General features: G+C 41.6%; 1 protein-coding gene across 3 annotated transcripts in view; it reads right to left on the bottom strand.

Annotated features, from left to right (window-relative positions):
• Positions 1-21,261, bottom strand: part of GTPBP1 (GTP binding protein 1) — a 37,734-nt gene extending 16,473 nt beyond the window's left edge. For 2 of the 3 annotated variants that reach the window (XM_032220613.1, XM_032220614.1), the window contains exons 1-8: positions 21,048-21,261; positions 19,789-19,900; positions 17,877-18,057; positions 14,842-15,190; positions 13,451-13,574; positions 7,052-7,166; positions 3,973-4,117; positions 3,660-3,842 (exon numbers count right to left, since the gene is read on the bottom strand). In XM_032220613.1, the coding sequence (XP_032076504.1) occupies positions 3,660-3,842; positions 3,973-4,117; positions 7,052-7,166; positions 13,451-13,574; positions 14,842-15,190; positions 17,877-18,057; positions 19,789-19,900; positions 21,048-21,239 (1,401 nt within the window). In that variant the 5' untranslated portion in view covers positions 21,240-21,261. The other variant, XM_032220615.1, reaches the window with a different exon arrangement.

Here is a 21,261-nt window from a genome sequence, read left to right as displayed (position 1 = left end):
AACCACCCCCAGGCACGAGATCATTATCCCTAGGAGCTGGGACAGCTGAATGATGGGTACCGACCTGGCAAGGCTGCAGTGCTTCACTCTGCGTCTCAGGTTCGACAGCCGGTCTGGCGAAAGAAATACCTGGCAGGAGGTGGAGTTGATGACCGCACCCAGGTGCTGTATACGGGTGGATGGTCGGAACTGGCTCTTCTCCATGTTGACAGAGAAGCCATGGTACTGCAGGGTCTGCACAGTTAGAGAAACATCGCGGTGTGCCTGCTTGGTGGTGAGAGAGTGAATGATTATGTCGTCTAAATAACATTCCAGACGAACCGGATGGTTGCGGAGATGAGCCGCTAGCACTGCCAGAATTTTGGTGAATGTTCTGGGCGCAGATGATAGCCCGAAGGGAAGAGCCCTGTACTGGAAATGCTTCCCTTCCGCGTAGAACCTCAGGAACCGCCTGTGGGCCACATGGATGGGGACATGCAGGTAGGCCTCTTTGAGATCTATTGATGTCAATAGGTCCCCCTCCCTCACACAGCCCAGGATGGAGTGGAGTGACTGCATCTTGAACCTCTTGTAAGCCAGATGCTGATTTAGGCTCTTGAGGTCCAAGATGGCCCTCCACCCCCCTGAACTTTTGGGCACTAGGAAGAGGATCGAATAGAAGCCCCTCCCCTGCTGATCCTTGGGGACTGGCTCTATCGCCTCTATCTCTAGGAGATGGCAGATTTCTGCCCTCATGCGTTCCCTCTTTTCTGGGTTCCTGGGGGTAGGACAGCGGATAAACTTTCTTTGGGGAAAGGATAGGAAGTCCAGGAGAAGGCCCTTGCGAATGGTGTTGAGGACCCACTTGTCCGATGTTATCTCCTCCCACCTGTCGGCATACAGCCGTAGCCGACCCCCGATGGGGGGATCCCTGTGACCGTCACTTTCCCTTACGAAAGGGCCGGGATCCACCACTGTTGTTTCCTCCTCCTCGGAATGGTCTCCGAAAGGAAGACTGGGATTGGTTGGCACGAGCCCCGAAGGATCTGTCTTGGTGCCTATCCCCCCCTGCCTGAAAGGGCCTCTGATAGGAGGAAGGGTGAGAAGATTGCCCTGTTTCCTGGCTCCTGTAGGGTCTCTTACGAAAGGACCCCGCCCCTTTCCGGTCACCCCTTTTAAAGGTTGCCGGAAGGATCTTGCGTTTGTCCTTGGTTTCGGTGACAACTTGTCCAGGGCCTCTCCAAACAGAAAGCCCCCTTTAAATGGGGCCGATGCCAGCTTCCATTTAGCCTTCATTTCGGCCTGCCAGTGCCTGAGCCATAGGAGGCGGCGGGAGGTGATATTGGAAGCTAGAGCTCTGGAAGAGAATTTTGCTGCTGTCAAGGTGGCATCCGCCGAATACTCGACAGCGGTAATAATCTTGGTTAGCTCATGGCGCCACCTAGATTTCCTGGGCGGGGGTCTGGACCTGAGTTGGCGCAGCCAGAATAGGGTGGCCCTAATAAAAAAGGAGGCAGAGGTGGATGCCTTGATGGCCCAGGCAGACGCCATGTGTGTTTTCTGACATGCCTTTTCTGACCTCTTATCTTCTGCCTTAAGTCCCTCTAGGAGCTCAGCTGGCAGGTTGGAATTGGAAGTCAGAGACACGACTGGGGCATCTACTTCTGGGAATTTGAGGATTTCCTCCATTTTATCTTCTACTGCATATAGAGTTCTATCCCCCCCACTGGGGTTGGTCAGGGTGCCTGGCTGTAGCCACTGGCGCCGTACCGCATCCATAAATAGGTCTGGCACAGGAATAACCTCGGGAGTTTCTACTGTCTCTTTGAACAACCCATGCTTAAGATCCTTGGAAGTGGAAGCCTGAGAGGCCTCAGGCCTGGAGGTGGGGCCTAACTCTGTGGCCGTCATGGCTTTGTGCAAGATAGACTTGAATAATGACGGTTGAAATAGGCCAGAGAATTTTGGCTTGTCAGGGGTGGGGTTTTCGTCTTCGGAAAGGGCGAAAATCTCCCCTTCTTCCTGCTCAGAACTTGATAACCCAGAGTGAGAGGGGCTTGAAGATGGGGAGGAGGATACAGGCTCCTTAGAGGTGGAGGCCCGAGGTTTGCGTTTCTCCTTTGGGGCCTTGCCCTTGCGAGAGCCCTTGCGCTTAATGCCTTCAGCTATCCCTTGGGAGATGGCTAAGGCAATTACCTCCCTCATTTCATCCGAGAGAGCAGGACTTTTCCCCCTTTTTTTCTTTTGCTTACTGGTCCTGCGCTGGCTAGGCCTGCCTGAGCTGGATCCACCCTTCCCAAAGGGGGAATTCTGGACAGAATCTCGTTCCTCTCCGATGGAGGAGCTAGGGGAGTCGGGGTACCCCCAAGATGCTTCAGGAGATGGATCCCTGGATGCATAGTTATCCCCAGGCAAGAATTCACTGTCCCCGGGGGATTGGGCCTCACGATCAGGGGAAGCTGACTCCCTGCTGCGACGGTCTGGGCTAGGTTCTGGCTGAAGGGGCCTTGAAACCTCCCTGGGATCCACTGTGGCTCTTGGAGAAGACCTTTCAAGTGAGCCTTTGTGCCCTTTGCCTTTATTTACAGAGGGATCCAGCTTGCAGCGCTTGCTGGAGGGCCCCACCTGATCCCCTAAGGCCTCCCTGCATTCCTCAGCCATTTCAGGTCCCCACGAGGCCTGGAAGATAGCTGGAGTTGGGATGGGCACGCGCTGGCCTTTGCAGTCCAAAAGCGCTGGCAGAATCTCCAGGAGGGAAGGGCCGCCTTGGGGTCGGATTTCCTTCCTCCCACCGCCCTCGGTTCCCCGAGACTTAGCTTATTTTCCGGAGGGAGAGACTAGCTGGCTTCCCAGACTAGCCCCCAGCCTCCCCGCGGCGTTCTGCAGTCGTTGAGGGCTCGCTGAGGCTCCGTTGGCTGGCTGGGCTCTTCTTGCTGCCTTGTTCCTAGCACGCTCTGAGCTCTGCCGCTCTGCCCAGTGAGTCGGAGCGATCCAAAATGGCGGGGGGTGCGCACGCAGCCGCTTCCCGCTCTTTCCAGCCCTGAAAGGCGCGCGAAGGCTCCAGCCGTCGCTGCTGTTGCCGGGCAAAATGGAGCAGGCGAGGGAATCCTAGCAATCCGGCTCACCTGCTTTAGAGCCTTCTCAGAGCCTTGCTGGACTTTTCCTCCCCCTGGGACGCCCCTGTTCCAACAGGGAACTTGGTTTATCCCACTAATTGCTCCCTTGCTAGCCAGCCCCCGCTGTGCAAGCCTTTTCAACCCCCTGCAGTGCTTGCAATTAGCAACAGCAGGGAAAACCCGCAGCCCTTCTCTTAAAGCGACGGAAGCCTCACTGGAGGCAAATAGACAGACCTGATGTAGAAGCGTGATTTCCTCTATCTGAGAATTTAAACGTGGTCCAAATTGGGAAACATTTTCCAGCCTTTCTGCTCTTAGACTGGAGCTCTCCCAAAACAGCCCTAACTCGGGCGGACTGAGTTTTCGAATTGAGCATGTGCAGGCAAAGGGAGGCGTGGTCAAGAAAAACATCACTCAGTCCAAGGGCAGATAGGCTGTGTTAACCCAGCATTTGGGCTCTCTGAGCAGTATTTACTTCTGGATACACATGTTTACCACTGCATTGTCAGACACTGAAAATAAATGCCTTCCAAGAAAGTACAGCCATAGCAAGTTGGCACTCACCTTTTTCAGAGCAAAGGAAGCAGTCTGACCACCCCGCACCTCTTTGACTGGCATCCGCTTCCGATGGATGGATTTCACTGCAATAGGCAAGAAGTTACCTAGCGGATCTGGGCCTAGAAGCAAAGTGTCATTTAACTTGATTAGGCCTCTCAGAGTTGTCCCAGACACCACTGTTCCAACACCCTATTTCAGGAAGAAAGTAAAAAAGGAAACAAGCGAATTGTGTTAGGACACAAATAGCAGAATTTCTTTACTTTTCTCATTTCTGAAAAAGTTGACAGAAACATTTTTTTTCTAGAATACTTCTGCTTACTGGCACAGAATAAGTATCATCTATCTGGAATTCCGCAGGTTCTTCCTCCCGGTAACTTGTCCTTGGAGATAGGAGATTGAGAAACATCTTCAGCAACTCCAAATTTTCACCTGTAACATTGGAAATCTGGAAGATTGGGCACATCCTAATGGGGAAAAAAGAAGATTACAAAACATATTACTGAGGGCTCTTCACTATCTTATTCTTCATGTTTGGGACATCTCTAGATGATATAACGTATAACTAAAAGTGAAAAAAAGTGCCTTGCAACATTAGTTTGCAATTTTGTGGTCCCCCAAGTCAGGGATGTGTAATTATAGCCCATTTATGTTCTGTGGACTTCAACTCTCAAAATTCTGAGAGCTGAAATCCACATGTATGAATTTGCCACACACACACACCCTAAGGTGAATTAGGATTGCTCTATGAATAAAACTAATGATTTCATTGGATTTAGGGTTGGATAAAAAAATACCTCTTTTGTTACATATTAATTTATAATCTGTGGCCCTTCAAGGGTTACTGAACTGCAATTTCCAGTGGCGCCAGCCTGTTCAGCCAAAGATAAAAGATTATGGGCACCTTCCATTCCCCACCACCTTGTCAGAGCTGAAGAAGCTTCTTGGATGAGAAGCGAAAAGTCTTCAAAGAAAAACAAGTAAATCTGCCTGCTACAGAAACAGCATCTTTCAAATATAAAATTCAAATGTTTTATTCTGTAAGAAAAGCACATTTATTCACTCACCCTTATTACCTCGGGTCAAATTTCCAATCTTTTTCCTAGTAGAGGCAGAAGCGGCTTAACTGGATATCTCTCCAATCTCTATCCCAAAACTTTGACAGGTAGCCCAACCAGGGTTATTGCAACTCATTCCTGCCTTCTTAGCCTCAACTGAGGCCCCAAATAATCTCTTTCCAGCTTTTGCCTTGCAGGAAGAGCCTGCTCACCTCACACAGCAGGTCTCCCATCACCAACACAGATTCCATGCTCACACATTTCCACAAACCCATGTTTTGGAAGACTGCTTAGAATGATGCTAAGTTTTTTTTTCCTCTGGGGAAGATCAAATAATTTCACATTACTGTTTCCTTGCCCATGAATGATGGAGGAAAACCAAAAGTGACATTTCTTTCTTCAATTTTCCTCTAAGCTTTCCCAAAGAAAAGCTTGTAGTACAGATGACTTGCATCAATCATACATTTCAACCAATCCAAAGTTGAGGCAGTGCTGCAGCCCTAGCTTGCCTCTCCATCACTTCACTTTGCTCTTAGTGTGACAAGCTGAGACATTGCCACCACTGCCTTTATCCTCTCTTAGGTAGTGAGGCTACCAGCAGGAGCTGAAGCCCCGCAAGCAGCAGCAAAACATGGCAACAGGAGTAACTGCCTTCTCTCTCTCTCCAGCAGCCAGACTATCTGCTGCTCAGTTGCTGGAAATACAAGTAGACAGCTAGCTAGCAACACTAAATAGTACTTCTTGTCCTCCAGATGGCTTTTCATTTGCTCTGGCCCAATGACTTCTCCTTGTTATAACTGGGAGAAGGTGAACTCAGAGAGAAGGGGAATGGCATGTACCTACCTTTACATTTTTGCGTCCTGCCCACCTGTTTGATCTCCCCCCCCCCCCCAAGAAAGCCATCAAGCTTTGTTAAAGGGAAAGGTTGAGAATGAGGTGGTGGAGGCCAGCAAATTAGCATACACCAGGTATTGGTCATTCCAGTGGATTTAGCATTGCTGGAGCTCTGGAACAGCACACTCCCTCTGTGCATAGACACGTGCTTGGACAAGAAAAAAACTGCAGTATTGATAGGGTTAGTTGAGAGTAGGAAAGAGAAGAGAGATGGAGAGAGATCACTTCCATTTGTCAAAATAGTGATAGCTCCTTTATAATTTTGCCAGCGGGACTATTAGTATTGTTCCTCAGCTGACAATACTGTAAAGAGCACAATGAGTCTGATTCAGTTCAAATAGTATTTCAAGTTTGTTCCAGAGAATGAGGACCCAATTAGAAAACTCCTACCCTTCAAGGGACTCCAACTATGGTATTCCTGCTGTTCCTGACATTGGTAGCAGGGATGTGCAGTCAGGGGAGGCAGGGCCTCCCCACTGTCATCATGAAAAAGAAAAACAAATTTAAAAGGAAAAAGGCTGAGGTAGTTGCTGCCAGTCACAGTGGATGACTCTGCTTAGTGCTTAACTGCAGGAGGAGGCGAGAGAACCACGTGCCTCCTTTACTCTATCTTTATCATCACTTCAGCAGAGTTAAGCAAGGGTTAAAAGGCGAAAAATTCCTTATGCAAAGGAGGCACGTGGTTCTCTCGCCTCCTCCTGCAGAGGGCACATTTTTTAGAGGCTTTTTTTGAACAGTTAAGCAGAGTCATCCATTGGAGGCTCTGGCAGCAGCAGCTTTTGCCTTTTTCTTTTTACATTTTTTACATTTTCATCATGGCAGACAAGAGGAGAGTTGAAATCCTCTGTTACACAGCTGGAAAAGGTATGTGGGTTCTGGGTCGGAGGGAGGAATTCAAAATTATTGTAATTTGTAAGTAATTGTAATTTCTAATTTGTATTATTATAGGTAGTGTGTGTGTGTGTGTTTTACCCACCTCGCCATAGACTGGGACACGCCGGCTTCCGGCCATACAGCGGTTCCCCCTGTACGGCCGGCGGGGCGGCATGCACCTTAAAGTGCCAGTGCGCCTTCTGGCCATAAAGCGGGATGTGTCGGGGCTTCAGGGGCGGCGGCTGCTGGCAGGCATAGGACAGCTTTTGCCCACTTGCCTCACCGGCCGTGAACCTCACCACACGTCACTGATTGGTAGTACACTCAAGTCATATAGCATCACATTTCTGATTGAACTAACCTCACTGTGTTTTTAATCCTAGGGCTGGCAAAATAGGGAGCTACAAATTTAAAAGAAACATCTGCTTCCATTATAGAAAAATGATAAGATTGTGAGGGTCAACATATGTTTGCTTTTTTTTAAAAAAAAAAATGAATTTCATAGGGCTTTCCCAGAAGTCTTTTATCTCTGTTGTAAGTCAGCATATTGGGATTCAGCTTGTTTTCATGAATTACCTTTCAGAGCTGAAATTGGAGGCTGTAACAATAACATCATCTTTACTTTGGACCAGCACAGGGATCTTCCTGCATCCTGGGGACTTCAAAAGTCGTTGCAGGAGCTTCAGAGTTTCTTGATGAACAAAATGAAAATAATTAGGCTTGTTTGTGGCACTTAATTTTGATAGGGCTAGTTGAGAGCTAGAGAGAGAGAGAGGTGGAACAGGATCATCTTCCATCTGTCAAAGCAAGATCCCTTACAATTTTGCCAGTTGAATCATTTGTATTCTTCTTGTTCTCCAGCTGTCAACATTGCAAATAGCACAACGGCTCATATTCAGAGCTAATCAGGTACTACAGGTAAACTCAAAAAATTAGAATATGGTGCAAAAGTTCATTTATTTCAGTAATGCTACTTAAAAGGTGAAACTAATATATGATAGACTCATTACATGCAAAGCAAGATAGTTCAAGCCGTGATTTGTCATAATTGTGATGATTATGGCTTACAGCTCATGAAAACCCCAAATCCACAAGCTCAGAAAATTAGAATATTGTGCAAAGGTGCAAAATTCTAGGATCAAAGTTTTCCCACTCTAATCAGCTAATTAAGCCATAACGCATGCAAAGGGTTCCTGAGCCTTTAAATGATTTCTCAGTCTGGTTCAGTAGGAATCACAATCATGGGAAAGACTACTGACCTGACAGTTGTGCAGAAAACCATCACTGACACTCTCCATAAGGAGGGAAAGCCTCAAAAGGTAATTGCAAAAGAAGTTGGATGTTCCCAAAGTGCTGTATCAAAGCACATTAATAGAAAGTTATGTGGAAGGGAAAAGTGTGGAAGAAAAAGGTGCACAAGCAGCAGGGATGATTGCAGCCTGGAGAGGATTGTCAGGAAAAGGCCATTCAAAAGTGTTGGGGACTTTCACAAGGAGTGGACTGAGGCTGGAGTCAGTGCATCAAGAGCCACCACACACAGACGGATCCTGGACATGGGCTTCAAATGTCGTATTCCTCTTGTCAAGCTGCTCCTGAACAACAAACAACATCAGAAGCATTGTACCTTGGCTAAAGAAAAACAGACCTGGCCTGTTGCTCAGTGGTCCAAAGTCCTCTTTTCTGATGAGAGCAACTTTTGCATCTCATTTGGAAACCAAGGATCCAGAGTATAGCGAAAGAATGGAGAGGCACACACTGCAAGATGCTTGAAGTCCAGTGTGAAGTTTCCACAGTCTGTGTTGATTTGGGGAGCCATGTCATCTGATGGTGTTGGTCCACCGTGCTTCATTAAGTCCAGGGTCAACGCAGCCATCTACCAGGAGATTTTGGAGCATTTCATGCTTCCTTCTGCAGATGAGCTTAATGGGGATGCTGACTTCATTTTCCAGCAGGACTTGGCACCTGCCCACACTGCCAAAAGCACCAAAACCTGGTTCAATGACTGTGGGATTACTGTGCTTGATTGGCCAGCAAACTCGCCTGACCTGAACCCCATAGATAATCTATGGGGCATTGCCAAGAGAAAGATGAGAGACATGAGACCAAATAATGCAGAAGAACTGAAGGCCGCTATTGAAGCATCCTGGTCTTCCATAACACCTCAGCAGTGCCACACGCTGATAGCTTCCATGCCACGCCGCATTGAGACAATAATTGCTGCAAAAGGGGCCCAAACCAAATACTGAGTACATATGCATGCTTATACTTTTCAGAGGTCCAATATTGTTCTATGTACAATCCTTGTTTTATTGATTGCATGTAATATTCTAATTTTCTGAGATTGTGGATTTGGGGTTTTCATGTGCTGTAAGCCATAATCATCACAATTATGACAAATCTTGAACTACCTTGAACTACCTTGCTTTGCATGTAATGAGTCTATCATATGTTAGTTTCACCTTTTAAGTAGCATTGCTGAAATAAATGAACTTTTGTACATATTCTAATTTTTCGAGTTTCACCTGTATATCAAAACTGTTTCAGAGTTATACAGCAGATAAGTACACTTTCAATTTATTTGAAATATTTACATGCCTGGAGCACCAGGATTTCAAAATTTATTTTAAAAATGGGGGAAGTCTTAAGTAGAGCTAGAATTTAGAAAGTGAGATATAGACTTTCAGTGGGACACTTTAACACCATGGGGTTAAACAAATTAAATTTTAAAGACTGTAGAACTTTGGAGACCCTAAAACAGCTCCTTGTTCTTGCTTGCTTACAACTTTTATTCTCTATTACATATACCTTTAAAAAAATGATTGCCCCCTTCACTAAGTACAAATATTTTTAGTAGCTGACCACCTTCTTTAACATTTCAAAAGCTCATTTTCCCATATCTCATTCTCATCTTTGAACAAATTAGGAAGACTGGTCATTCAATCTTAATCAGTAAAAGTCCACTAAGGGTTACCCAAAATAATAACATATATATTTCAACTATAATCAAATAAATCATTTTGTATTCCTTAACTTTTAACACAATAATTTGTTTTCTCTAATACAAAGAATAATCTTCCCATTTCTCATCTCATATATAAACAAACTGTTGTCTCCTCTTTTGAATTGTCAAGAAAAATCCTTCAAGAGCTGCTAGAAACAGCAACAAATTTAAAACCATCATCTTTAATCCCTTTGATTTAAAGTTCATTTCTTATCATTTCCTCTTTGTCTCCTCTTAGAAACTGCTTTGCAAGTTTAAGCCAACTTTTTTTAACACCATAACTTATCATTTTCTCTTAAAATACACAGACACATAATCTCCCTTCTTCTGATATCTTACCTATAAGCAAGTATTTAAAGCCTCCTCATTCAGTCCTAGTTTTTTTAAAAAATTAAGCTACTAAAAAGAATATGTAGTTTAAATATTAGTCTCATAAGCCAATTTTATATTCTTTCTTTTTAATTTTAAAAATCTTGAAGTTTATTCCCTTTAAATAATAACTTGTATGTTATGAATTTATTGTTATGAAATGAAGAAACCATTTCTTTGAGGGGGGGGGGTTTAACCTCAGGAATTCCTTCATGATTGTAATACATCTCTTGATAAGTCCAAAATAAGAAAGTTGTTCAAATCACTCTTCTATAATTTATGTGTTCCATTTATTTATTAAGACTTCAAGGGTTTCATTGTAAATCCTATATAACATCTTGTTATATAGGACTTACAATATATTCTTGTATCTTATTATTTTTAAATCCATATCCAAAACATCCTGATTCTCACTTAAACCTTCTTCTATCCATCTATTCTTTTAAACCCATTTTTATGATAGCAAGAGAAATTTCTGAGTGCACTGTTACCAATTCTTCCAAAGTTAAAATATTTTCTGTTTTGTATTAGTGGGCCTCTTCTCCTTTAATTATCTTTTACTCTTTCTGGTTGCCTTTATCCTCAATATTTTCCCACAAGATTTCTTACACTTAGATTCAAAATCCTTATATATATTGTGATAGCATTTTAAACAATCCAATTAGCTTCAAAAATCATATTTCCAATCCATCTAAACCCTCAGTCTGTTTAAAACTTTCCAAAATCAATATAATTACTCTTTTGCTATTTATTTCAGAATTTTAAAAAAATAAATCCTTAAATGTACATGAAATGTCTTTCACTATGGGTTGAAGGAGAATCATCCGGTGTGATGAAAGATATTCTGAAGGTTCTTAATATCCCAAAAGTAGTTAACAAGCCATTTCTTAAAGTGATTTAAGAGAGGAAGTGGGTAAAACCAGTGTCCATTTCAAAGTTCTAAACTGGGGAAAGCTAGTTTTCACTATGCTGCTAGAACTCTTAACACCCACTGGAGACCACTATTAATGGTTCTCCTTGCAGGCAGCATCTCTATGTAACACTTGGCAGCATCTTTAGGAAGCACTTGTGGGGGATCCCAGGTCCTTCTCTTTATCCAGAATTTCAAGGCTTTTCATTCCACAAAAAAACAAAGCTGCCTTCAGTCCACCACTGCTTCCCTTGCAGTCTGCTTTTAACACCCAATATTAAAATGGTAAAATAAAGAAAGACACCAGGAAGCCCAGAATATCCATTTTATCACCATAATAATAATAATATAGAGAGAGACTAATGGATGCAATTTTTGCCCAGGAGCAGGCAGCCTCATTCATTTGCCAACATAACTGTGAAGGTGTCAGAACGGATCCTATTCCGGTCAGTCTGTTCTCTTAGAAAGGCCCCGCTGCAGTAAATTCTACACCGAAGTGCTTTTGGCATTCAGTGTTCTTTTATACAAAGACAATAGCTTGTCTTTGGCAGCAAAAAAATAATTTCCCCATGAATTACATACCACACCAAGGAATAAATGAAGATGCTCTTGTGAAAGACAGGTGTCAAGAATAGCCTATAATCGATAAATTTTGTGAAAGAGTCAAGTTTAAAGACCATTGGTGCAGAGATGGTATTCTATTTTCTTCACTACCGGTTCGGTAGCAGGAACGGACGTCTGGGCATGTGCAGAATTATCTGCACATGCGCAGAAGGTCCTTGATGACGTCAGCTTGGTGGGCGGAGCAGAATTATCTGTAAACCCAAGGATACTTGGTAACTGAAAATGCCTGCTATAGGTGCCATAGTTATGGTTAAATACTTATATGCTTATAACTCATAGATAGGTTATAAGCCAATATAATCATCTGCCAGATTCATCTGCCAGTTTTTTCTGGGTTTGCAAAATGCTATACTCATAAATTATGTGTACAAACAGCTCCAGAAGTAAAGCCATTTATAAACTAGTTATTAAGCAAAATATTTTCCATATTAAGATCTATCCTCCGTAATTTAAGTTTCAAATATCTAGAAAGAACTAATAAACTATCACAACAATCAGGGAAAAAATTAAAGATAGTCATGGAAATGAATACCCATAACTCTTCATCTTACATTAGCAAATGGGTGAAAAAAATATAAACTGTATAAAATATAAAATAAATATCTTTCTATCTATGAGAGAGAAAGATTTAAACTGGATAAAAAGTGCTATAGATTTGACTTTGTTAAAAATGAATTGGAAATTTCATTATGTGGCAACGATGCTTATGTTATCGCTATCAAGAGAGACTTTGGATGGCTGGGTTAATTATTTTAATCCCAATAAAGAGAACAGGAGCTTAAAAACAATACAAATATAAAGGGTTACAGAGCTGACCTTGGAAATAGGGAAGCAATGAGCAAGCTGTTAAAGAGACCTGAAGAAAAGATTACACAATCCTAAGTAGGGGGAAATACAGGTAGTCCTCGACTCACAACCACAATTGAGCCCCACATTTTTGTTGCTTAGTGAGACAATTGTTACATTAATTTTCCCCATTTTACAACCTTTCTTGCCACAGATGTTCGTGAATCACTGCGCTTAAGTTAGTAATATGGTTGTATCTGGATTTCCCGTTGACTTTATCAGTAGGTGATCGTATGACCCTGAGACACTGGAACTGTCATAAATATGAGTCAATTGCCAAAAATCTGAACTTTGATCACATATCCACAGGGATGCTGCAACTGTCACAAGTGTGAAAAACCATCATAAGTCACATTTTTCAGTGCCGTTGTTAACTTTGAACCATCACTAAATAAACTGTTGTAATTTGAGGATTACCTGTATGGCAAAGAAACTCAAAATAACCCCACCTTAATTTTGTTTAGGATAAATTAAGAGAAATATGCACAGAACATCAAGATTCTGTAATTCAACCTTATGAAAATAAAGAACAGTCCTAGAATCCATGTTGTATCTGTTTTTTTTAATCTGAATTACCTCAAAGGGCTAGTGTCAAATTAATAATTGGCAGTGACTGTAAATTAATATTTTAATATGACCCCACTACTTTCTTTGAAAGCATCAACCACAACAAGAGATAGAAAAAGGTCAGAAAAACCGAAAAGAAAGCCAAGATGGTATAGTGATTAAGGTGTTAAACAGAATAGGGATTGTTAATGCTGTTATGGTTTCTTGCACAGTGAGCCTGGATTTTGTTTTTGTATCCACCTATAGAGTCCTTCCAAGGATCTGGGATAGGAAGATGTTATTGTTTGATGGTGCTAAAGATATTTTCACAGAATGTAAGCTATTCCAAGTAAGGATGCCTTTTGCAATTGACTGGTGTTGTTGTCAATGCCAATGATGCCCAAGTGATGCTCCAGTTCTTTTGGGATTGCGCCCTACTATTATTATTTACATTTGTATATGACTGAGCAGTTCAGCTTTGCCTTCAGTCATAAAAGCTCTTTGGGTCACTTTGAACTTTTCTCAAGGCTGATGTGGGAAATTTTGTACCATATATGTAGTGAGAGTCAGTCTGATGTGATTAAGAAACCAAGCTAGAAAGGCAGCAAATTCAAGTCCCTTCTTAGCACAACTGAGATGAACAAAGCAAAGAAAAACTGTTGTAGCAATAACCATTTACCTTGAAGTATGTTAGCCGGACACATATCAATCTTGGTCACCACTACAAAGACTGGAACATTAAGTGCCAATGCCAGACCTAGGTGCTCCTTGGTCATTCCAACAATTCCAGCATTGCTGCCAACCTGTATTAAGATAAGGTTTAAGGAAAAACCACTGTGACTATGATAGCATTAAGCCATGTGCCAGATAGGTATAGACATGCACTTCAATCAATCATGTGAGAAAACATTAAGATTTGTAGCAAAGTAAAAATTGATCAAGTTGTCATATGAGAAATAATTTTTCAGGGTTAGTAACACCATTTGAGAGGATAATTTGAAAAGCGTAATTCAAGAGAAATCTACAGAGTCACCTTAGGACATGTACAAGAGACAAGGTGTCTTAATGAACTAAATATTCAAAATGTTATCTAAAAAGCATTTTTCCTCATTTAAAAACTTCCCTGTAGTATCTGCTCTTTGCGTTCAAGCAATTCCCAAGCTTCCCTTTATTTTAAGATGGGTTATGCACATCACAATCAGCACACCAAAAGACAAAGGGAAACTGCTTGCTTGCTACTGTCAGAAAAGTCACTGATACAAAAATAACCTAAATCAATTCTTATTAAGTTACCATCACAAAGTTTCTTTTTTGTTTTTCAGACTTTTTTGTTTTGTGATGTTCAATAAGCCAGCAGAACCCAATGTTTACATGCTTTACATGCATTATCACTGATGTCTTTGGGATTGTTCCACATGGCAAAGAGATATTTCTACTAAGTTTACATTTTGTATTTGAGCAGCAACTTTCATGCATATTATAAGCTGCCCAGAGTCATTCTTGATAGCAAAATGAGTGACATATAAATTAAACAAACAAATAAAATACATTCTGTACAATTCAAAAACAAAGTTAGGCTGAGAAATATCATGTAAAATCAAGAAAAGCCACAAAACACAGTTTCATGAGCAGAAGACAGATAATTGAAGTTCCCAACATTCAGTTTGGTAAAAACAGTTTTAGTATGTAAATTCTACCGTGTTATTATTGTTGTTGTTGTTACTGTTGTTATTATTACTCTTATTGCTGTTATTTATAATATAAATTATATTCAACTGTTCATTTGTTAGTAAGTCAAGAATGTTAGAAGACCGGAAGCTGACGTCGCAGTGACACGATGGTCAATCTCGGAGCTCTGAGACCACCGCCGAAATTCCAGCCACAGGACGGTCCAACTGGACCTAAACCGTCCCGAAGAGACAGTGATAGGAAAGGGCATATCCTGTCGATCCCAGAGATGCCCGAAAAGTCTCTGGTGATCCAGGAATAGCCCATTCATTAGTAAGTCAAGAATGTTAGAAAAGGGATGCTTTATCACAAACCCCTTCTCCTACAATTAGCATAGCTTACCATTAGCATGCAAAAATCAGGGAGATGCCCAGTCATGCCAAACACTGTAGTCTTTAAGTACTTCTCGTGCCCCGCCAGGTCAATGAAGGTTATGACTTTGGTTGATTTCTCACAAATCTTGGTCCATTCCAAACTCCCACCATGGCTGTCAGGCTTGTTCACAACATTGCCTTCGCTGTCGAAGCCCAAGATGTCATTGCCCACACTGCTGGTACGGCCTGACTCAATCTCATGCTTGTGGCGAAAAAGTTTTTGCCGAGCAAAACCACGTCCATTGTCCAGTTCACCATGGGTAAGAACCCCCAGCAAAGTGCTCTTCCCAGCATCCACATTGCCAACCACTGCTACCCTATAGGAAGGCAAAAGAAAGTGGTAAACTTTTTGACATCAATGCAACAATTGGAATCAATTTCCTTCTGTCACTATCGAATGAAAATCAGCAGTATATTCAGAATGTTGCAACATATATTTTAAGAACTACTCCATAAGGTTCCAATCACCAGTTTCTACATCACATAAAACATAAACAACTAAGACTAAGAGGAGGAAAAAGTCACCAGTGCCATTGTTAGAACATTGACATCTCATAAGGATGTGCACAATGACATAATTAGTACCAAAATTATTTCCCAAACACCAGTGTCTTCATTCAAACCTAAATCCAACACAATGAGAATATCCTAGGGTTACAATTTCTGTCTTACAACTCTTCAGAGCTAGCACAACTGCTAAAAGCTACCATGTCTTATGCTGTAAGTAATATATCTGCAGCATAACATATTGTACAATGAGATACTGAAATTTATCATTCCGAAGTAGTTATTTATTGCATTTCCATCCTGCTTTTTCTCACCAGAGTATTCCTCTAATTTTATCCAATATCAACAACTATGAGGTAGATTGAGATGAGCTGGAGTGATACAACCAAACAAATCACCAAGTGACTTTTGTGAATCCTTGACCGATTTCTATATATTAATGCCTAACTCTACTACTGCCGAAAGTGGATATGGGGAGAGATTTGGGGAAGAAGAAATTTGAATCAAAGTTTCATTCAAACATTTATAAATTTGAAAAAAGTTAGCCATCAAACTCCAACAACTTGAATATGTCTATCAGACCTGGAACCAAGTTCAAAGCAGGAAACTGAGAATTCAGAAAAGCATATTCCCTTTTGGAAATTAAATATTCCTGCATGACCCTTCCCAATCTAAATCCTCCTACTAGCAATGTTGGACTATAATTCCCATTATTGATTAGGCCAACTAGAAGTTATACAGGTAGTCCTCTATTTATGACCATAATTGAATATGACTTCCCCATTGACCTTACTTGTCAGAAGGTCGCAAAAGGTGATCACATGGGCCTGGGACACTGCAATATGAGCCAGTTGTCAAGCGGCCAAATTTTGAACACATGACCATGCAGATGCTACAATTGTGAGAAAAATGATCATGTCACTTTTTTCAGCGCCACTGTAACCTCCAATGCTCACCAAATGAAAGTTGAGGATACAACTCCTCCTACAGGCTATAGGATAAAGAAGACTGCTGTCATAATGTAGGAAACACTACAAGGGATTGTGCTTTCACAGATACTGAATCACTAATATAATGGCCAAATCCTTAACCAAGTTGGGCTATTTTCTTTCTTGACTGCCCATTGCACAATGTGAATATATTAGTACACATTCACAGAGCCCCTGCTGTATACAACTGGCACATGGGATGTTAGTTCTATACCCATCTGCAAATTTTCTACACTGACAGTCACAATCGCATCCTGAGTGAAAATAACCCTTATAGATGCCCTGCAGATCTTAAGAGCATCTCAAACATGCTGTCTTGACCCTTCAATTAACTAGGTTTTTTTAAAAAAATTAAAATGGATCCAATAGAGTGTTATACTCATTAAGGAAGCTCTCACTAAATGATTTGCACGGAACTAGCATAGTCAATCTTTGCTTACCTTAAAAACTAAATGGATCAGACTTATTTAATACTTGGTTGGGAGATCATCACAGGAGTCCAAAACTGTCGTTGGAAGACAATAGCAGCCCCAAAAGTAAGCACTGGTAAACCACTTCTATACTGTGACCAAGAAAACAACTTGCACACATTCATGAGGTCTCTAGAAATCAATCTGAATTTATAACTTTACCTTTTAATGTGTACATCAACTTTATGTGTTTTAAAGATACCCCACTAGCCACATACATTTTGGAGACGAAGGGTGAAGAAGACTGTATAAATAGCATTTGCCAATGAATTGCAAGTTAGAATTGAGTTAGAGGAAATTCTTAACTACATTCCAAGTTCCTACTATATTTCCATAAAGCTAATAAGAATGGCATACGTTTTTCATCTTGATACTCACCAATTACTATTAAACAAAACTGGAAAAATATTTCCAGTTCTTAAGCGTCAGGATCAAATTTCAAGAGCTGCTATGTGCCAACTGAGTAAAGATAAGAAAAAGGTGAACAACTTAAGACACCAGCATCAACTTTTAATCTGAAAATGCAGATTCATGGAATGCTTCCAAATGGGTTTAAACTCTCATCATAAGCATGTTTCCATGACCTGTTTCATACATAATACTGGTTTGTTGAGTGGCTGAGCTCACCAGAATACTATACCCAAACCAAGTAAAACTATGTTTTAGTTTAATATGCTGTGTCTGTCCACAGTAAAAAATAACAGCATAAATGAATAATACAGTTTAAGTCAACCCTTTAAAAGTTAGTTGAAAGTAGTTAGTCATAAAGAAAGTAATTTTTTGCCTTTTCTTGTATATGAAAAATACAACTTGCAATGTTCTAACAATAATAACTGCCATTCAGACACTTCTTTATAAGAATATATACTCTTAGTCCCAACCATAAGTTTCTATGCATAGCATGAAAGGAGAAAAAAATTAATTACACCAAATTACTTCCATAGTCAAACCAGAGTTACCAGCTTTCTGCCACTACTAGTACAAGCTGCAGCAGCAGATATCATGTTGACTAAGCAAGCCTCCACATCTCTTCTTACCTGACCTCTAGGAAATCGTTGTCACCCACACGTTTCCGCACCAAATAATCACGTACTTTGCCTCCTGCTTCTTGGTGCTCTCGCAAGAGAATTACATCAGCATCTATTTGTTCTGCCATGCTCTTCACTGTGGCATAGGAGGCTTCCATGTCTCCATCACAAAGCCCATAGTCAGTCCCATCTGATGAAGCATTAGGAAGGAAGGAATTTATTATAACAGATTTAAAGATACTTTGTCCCTCCTGATCTCTTAACAGACTAGCCAAGGGGGGGGGGGTCTATTATTTTAAAAAAAATATTGTATACTTAAAGGGCATTGATTAAAACAGGCAAAATGATGGTAGAAAAATAAAAACTCAAATCTTATTTCAAATGCTTATAGAGTCTTTGACAGTGAGGTGCACAGCATATACATTTAATAAATAAATGAATAAAAGTATATCAAAACAATATGTAGGACATGGAGGTATGTGACCTGGGAAGGGTAAGTGCACTTTTCACTGATATAACCTGCCACCCTTTCCTTTTTCATTTATCTTTTCTACCAGCAGAATACTAACCTATCCAAACACACTTAGCCGTATTTCTATGTAGCCCTTGTTTATCTGATGTATCAGAGGGAAAAGGAGTTTAGAGGCTACATGGAATCCTAAATTACAGATTGCACCCTCTAATTGATCAAGAAATACCTTCTGTATTACAGGTGGTCCTTGACTTAAAACCATTCATTTAGTTTAGGTTTTATTTGACTTGTATGCCGCCCTATTCCCGGAAGACTCAGGGCGGCTAACAATCAGAAGGGGAGGGGGTACAAAAATAAAAATAGAAAACAGAAATTTAAAATACAACAGTCATAACCTCGAAGGGGGCTGGATAGTTCAACAGCCCCAGGCCTGCCGGAACAGCCAGGTCTTAGTTGCTTTGGGGAGGCCGGAAGGGTGGTAAGGGTCCGGATCTCAACGGGGAGATCGTTCCAGAGGGCCGGAGCAGCCACAGAGAAGGCCCTCCCCTGGGGAGTCGCCAGCCGACATTGGCCGGCAGATGGAATTCGGAGGAGGCCTAGTCTGTGGGATCTAATAGGTCTTTGGGAGGTGACTGGCAGGAGGCGGTCTCTCAAGTAACCGGGTCCGATACCATGTAGGGCTTTAAAAGTAACGACTAGCACCTTGAAAGTTGTCCTGAGACCAATGGGCAGCCAGTGCAGCTCGCGGAGGATAGGTGTTAGTGATGTTCGTCACTGAAAAAGTGACATGATCATTTTTCACACTAATGACTGTTGCAGCATTCCCATGGTCATGTGATAAAAATTCAAATGCTTAGCAATTGATTCATATTTATCATGGTTGCAGTGTCCTGGGGTCATGGGACCATCTTTTGTAGGCTCCTGACAAGCAAAGTCAATGGGGAAGCCAGATTAACTTAGCAACCATGTTATTAACTTAACAACTACAGTGATTCATTTAACAACTGTGGCAAGAAAGGTCATAAAATGGGGTAAAACTCACTTAACAAATGTTTCACTGAGCAACAGAAATTTTGGGCTCAACTGTGGTCATAAATCAAGGAGTACTTGTATTGTTTTTATTTTATATGGCTATTCTGACATGCTTTATCAAAATGCAGCACATTACTTCTATACATTCACTGTTCATAAAGGATAGTATTCCAGTTTTGTTCAGGAAGAAAATATGAACACTTATGATGTGATTAATAATTAGTTGGCACTGACAACTGAAAACAGTGCTTGTTATTATGGTGTGATTTAGCACTAGCTAGAGGTGAAAATGAGAAAAAGTAGATATTATATATTAGCCTTTCTTTTTCCCAAGCGTAATCAATTGAGCTACTTCTGCAAAACTACTGTTTCTTAAAATCTCAGCATTTGGCATTGAAAAAACCATAGAGTACTTACCTGACCCTTGACCAATAACATAGATGGTCTCTCCACATCCTTCATCCATCCTCTCCCACATCTGTCGGAGTAAACTATCATACTGTTCGGATGTTGGGCTCACCATTACTAGCTAAATGGAGAGAGTAGGCATTTACTTCTTATTAACTATTCAAACAAGTTATTTCTCTTAAGATAGATATTGTTTTAATCAATTACAATTCAATGAACAAACACATCAAACAATACAGCTAAAACAAAAGTCAAGTAATATATCACAAGTTGTTTTCAAAAGGAATAAAATGATAAAGAAAAATAGTGATAAAACAAAAATACCCAGCTATACTACTTGATGAGGAAGCAATATTATATCTGAAATTGACTTTATTTTTGAAGACTGTATTTAAGCTATGAAGATAAATTCTGCTTCTGACATGGTATAATATCCAGAATGTTATCATGTTCCAGAGGATACATAACCATTCCAGTACTTTAACAACAGTTTCTATTTACCTAGATCTGCAAAGTTCACTACAGCACAGCAACAGAAGACTGATCTGTCAGTATCTGGTCATCAGATTACATGACTAGTGAAAATTGCTCAGACTCCATCTCTCTCTAGTCCATCACATAACCATGCCAAGCAGGTTAACAAACAAACATGAGGTGCTATCACAAGTTCTTTTTTGATCAGAAAAATGCAATATTAAAATAGATGGTACCCAGATGTCTATACACATAATTTACACCCCAACTTTCAAACAACTGACAATGAACATATAAGAAAAAAAAACCCGAGGTAATTATTCTAAAGATGTTTGCAGAAGAATTAAGTCCCACTTTTTTCCTTATTTATGGGAAAACTCATTCAAGACTATCCCAAGCATGTATTAACTTTCTGAATCCAGACACGTGCCAAGGGTGAATGCCACGTACTCCGACTCAGATCCCGCGAAGCACCCTGGATTACACTCTCACGGGTATTTTCTTTCAGAGATACAGGTTCTCACAATCGTTGTCCTCGACAAGGGCAGCAGCTGCCAACCTTTCACCACCTCCTACCTAGCCAATTCACTTACAGTAAACATTAGTGAAACGACCCCGAATGAAGTTCCCCAAAGGACTATCGGAACAAGGACAGACCCGGTGTGGGTGGCAAGAGAGGGGACCACTCCAACGAATGACCGAGACGGTCAAAGGAGCGCGACCCGGAGCAGTCACAGCCGCCCTCACCTCCTCCGGCCGTCTCGGCTCTCGTTCCCCAGTCCCGCCAGGCCTACCTTACTGGTAAGATCGAGCTCCGGCTCTCCGTTGAGCAGCTCGCCGTCCTCGCTGCAGTCAGCTTCTGGGACGCCGCCGTGAGGCCTAGAGAAAGCCGCCACTGTCCCGCCGTGCGCTACGGGCTCTGGGGCGAACATCGAGGCCGGCACTGGCGAGCCCCCCACCGGAGAGCGACTCCTTTCCGTCGCCATCTTGGCAGTGCCAGCCTCCTTC

Source organism: Thamnophis elegans, chromosome 7 (assembly GCF_009769535.1).
Source record: "Thamnophis elegans isolate rThaEle1 chromosome 7, rThaEle1.pri, whole genome shotgun sequence".
NCBI classification, from domain to species: Eukaryota; Metazoa; Chordata; class Lepidosauria; order Squamata; family Colubridae; genus Thamnophis; species Thamnophis elegans.
Note: the sequence above shows the minus strand (reverse complement) of the source record. Positions and strands in the feature narration are given on the sequence as shown.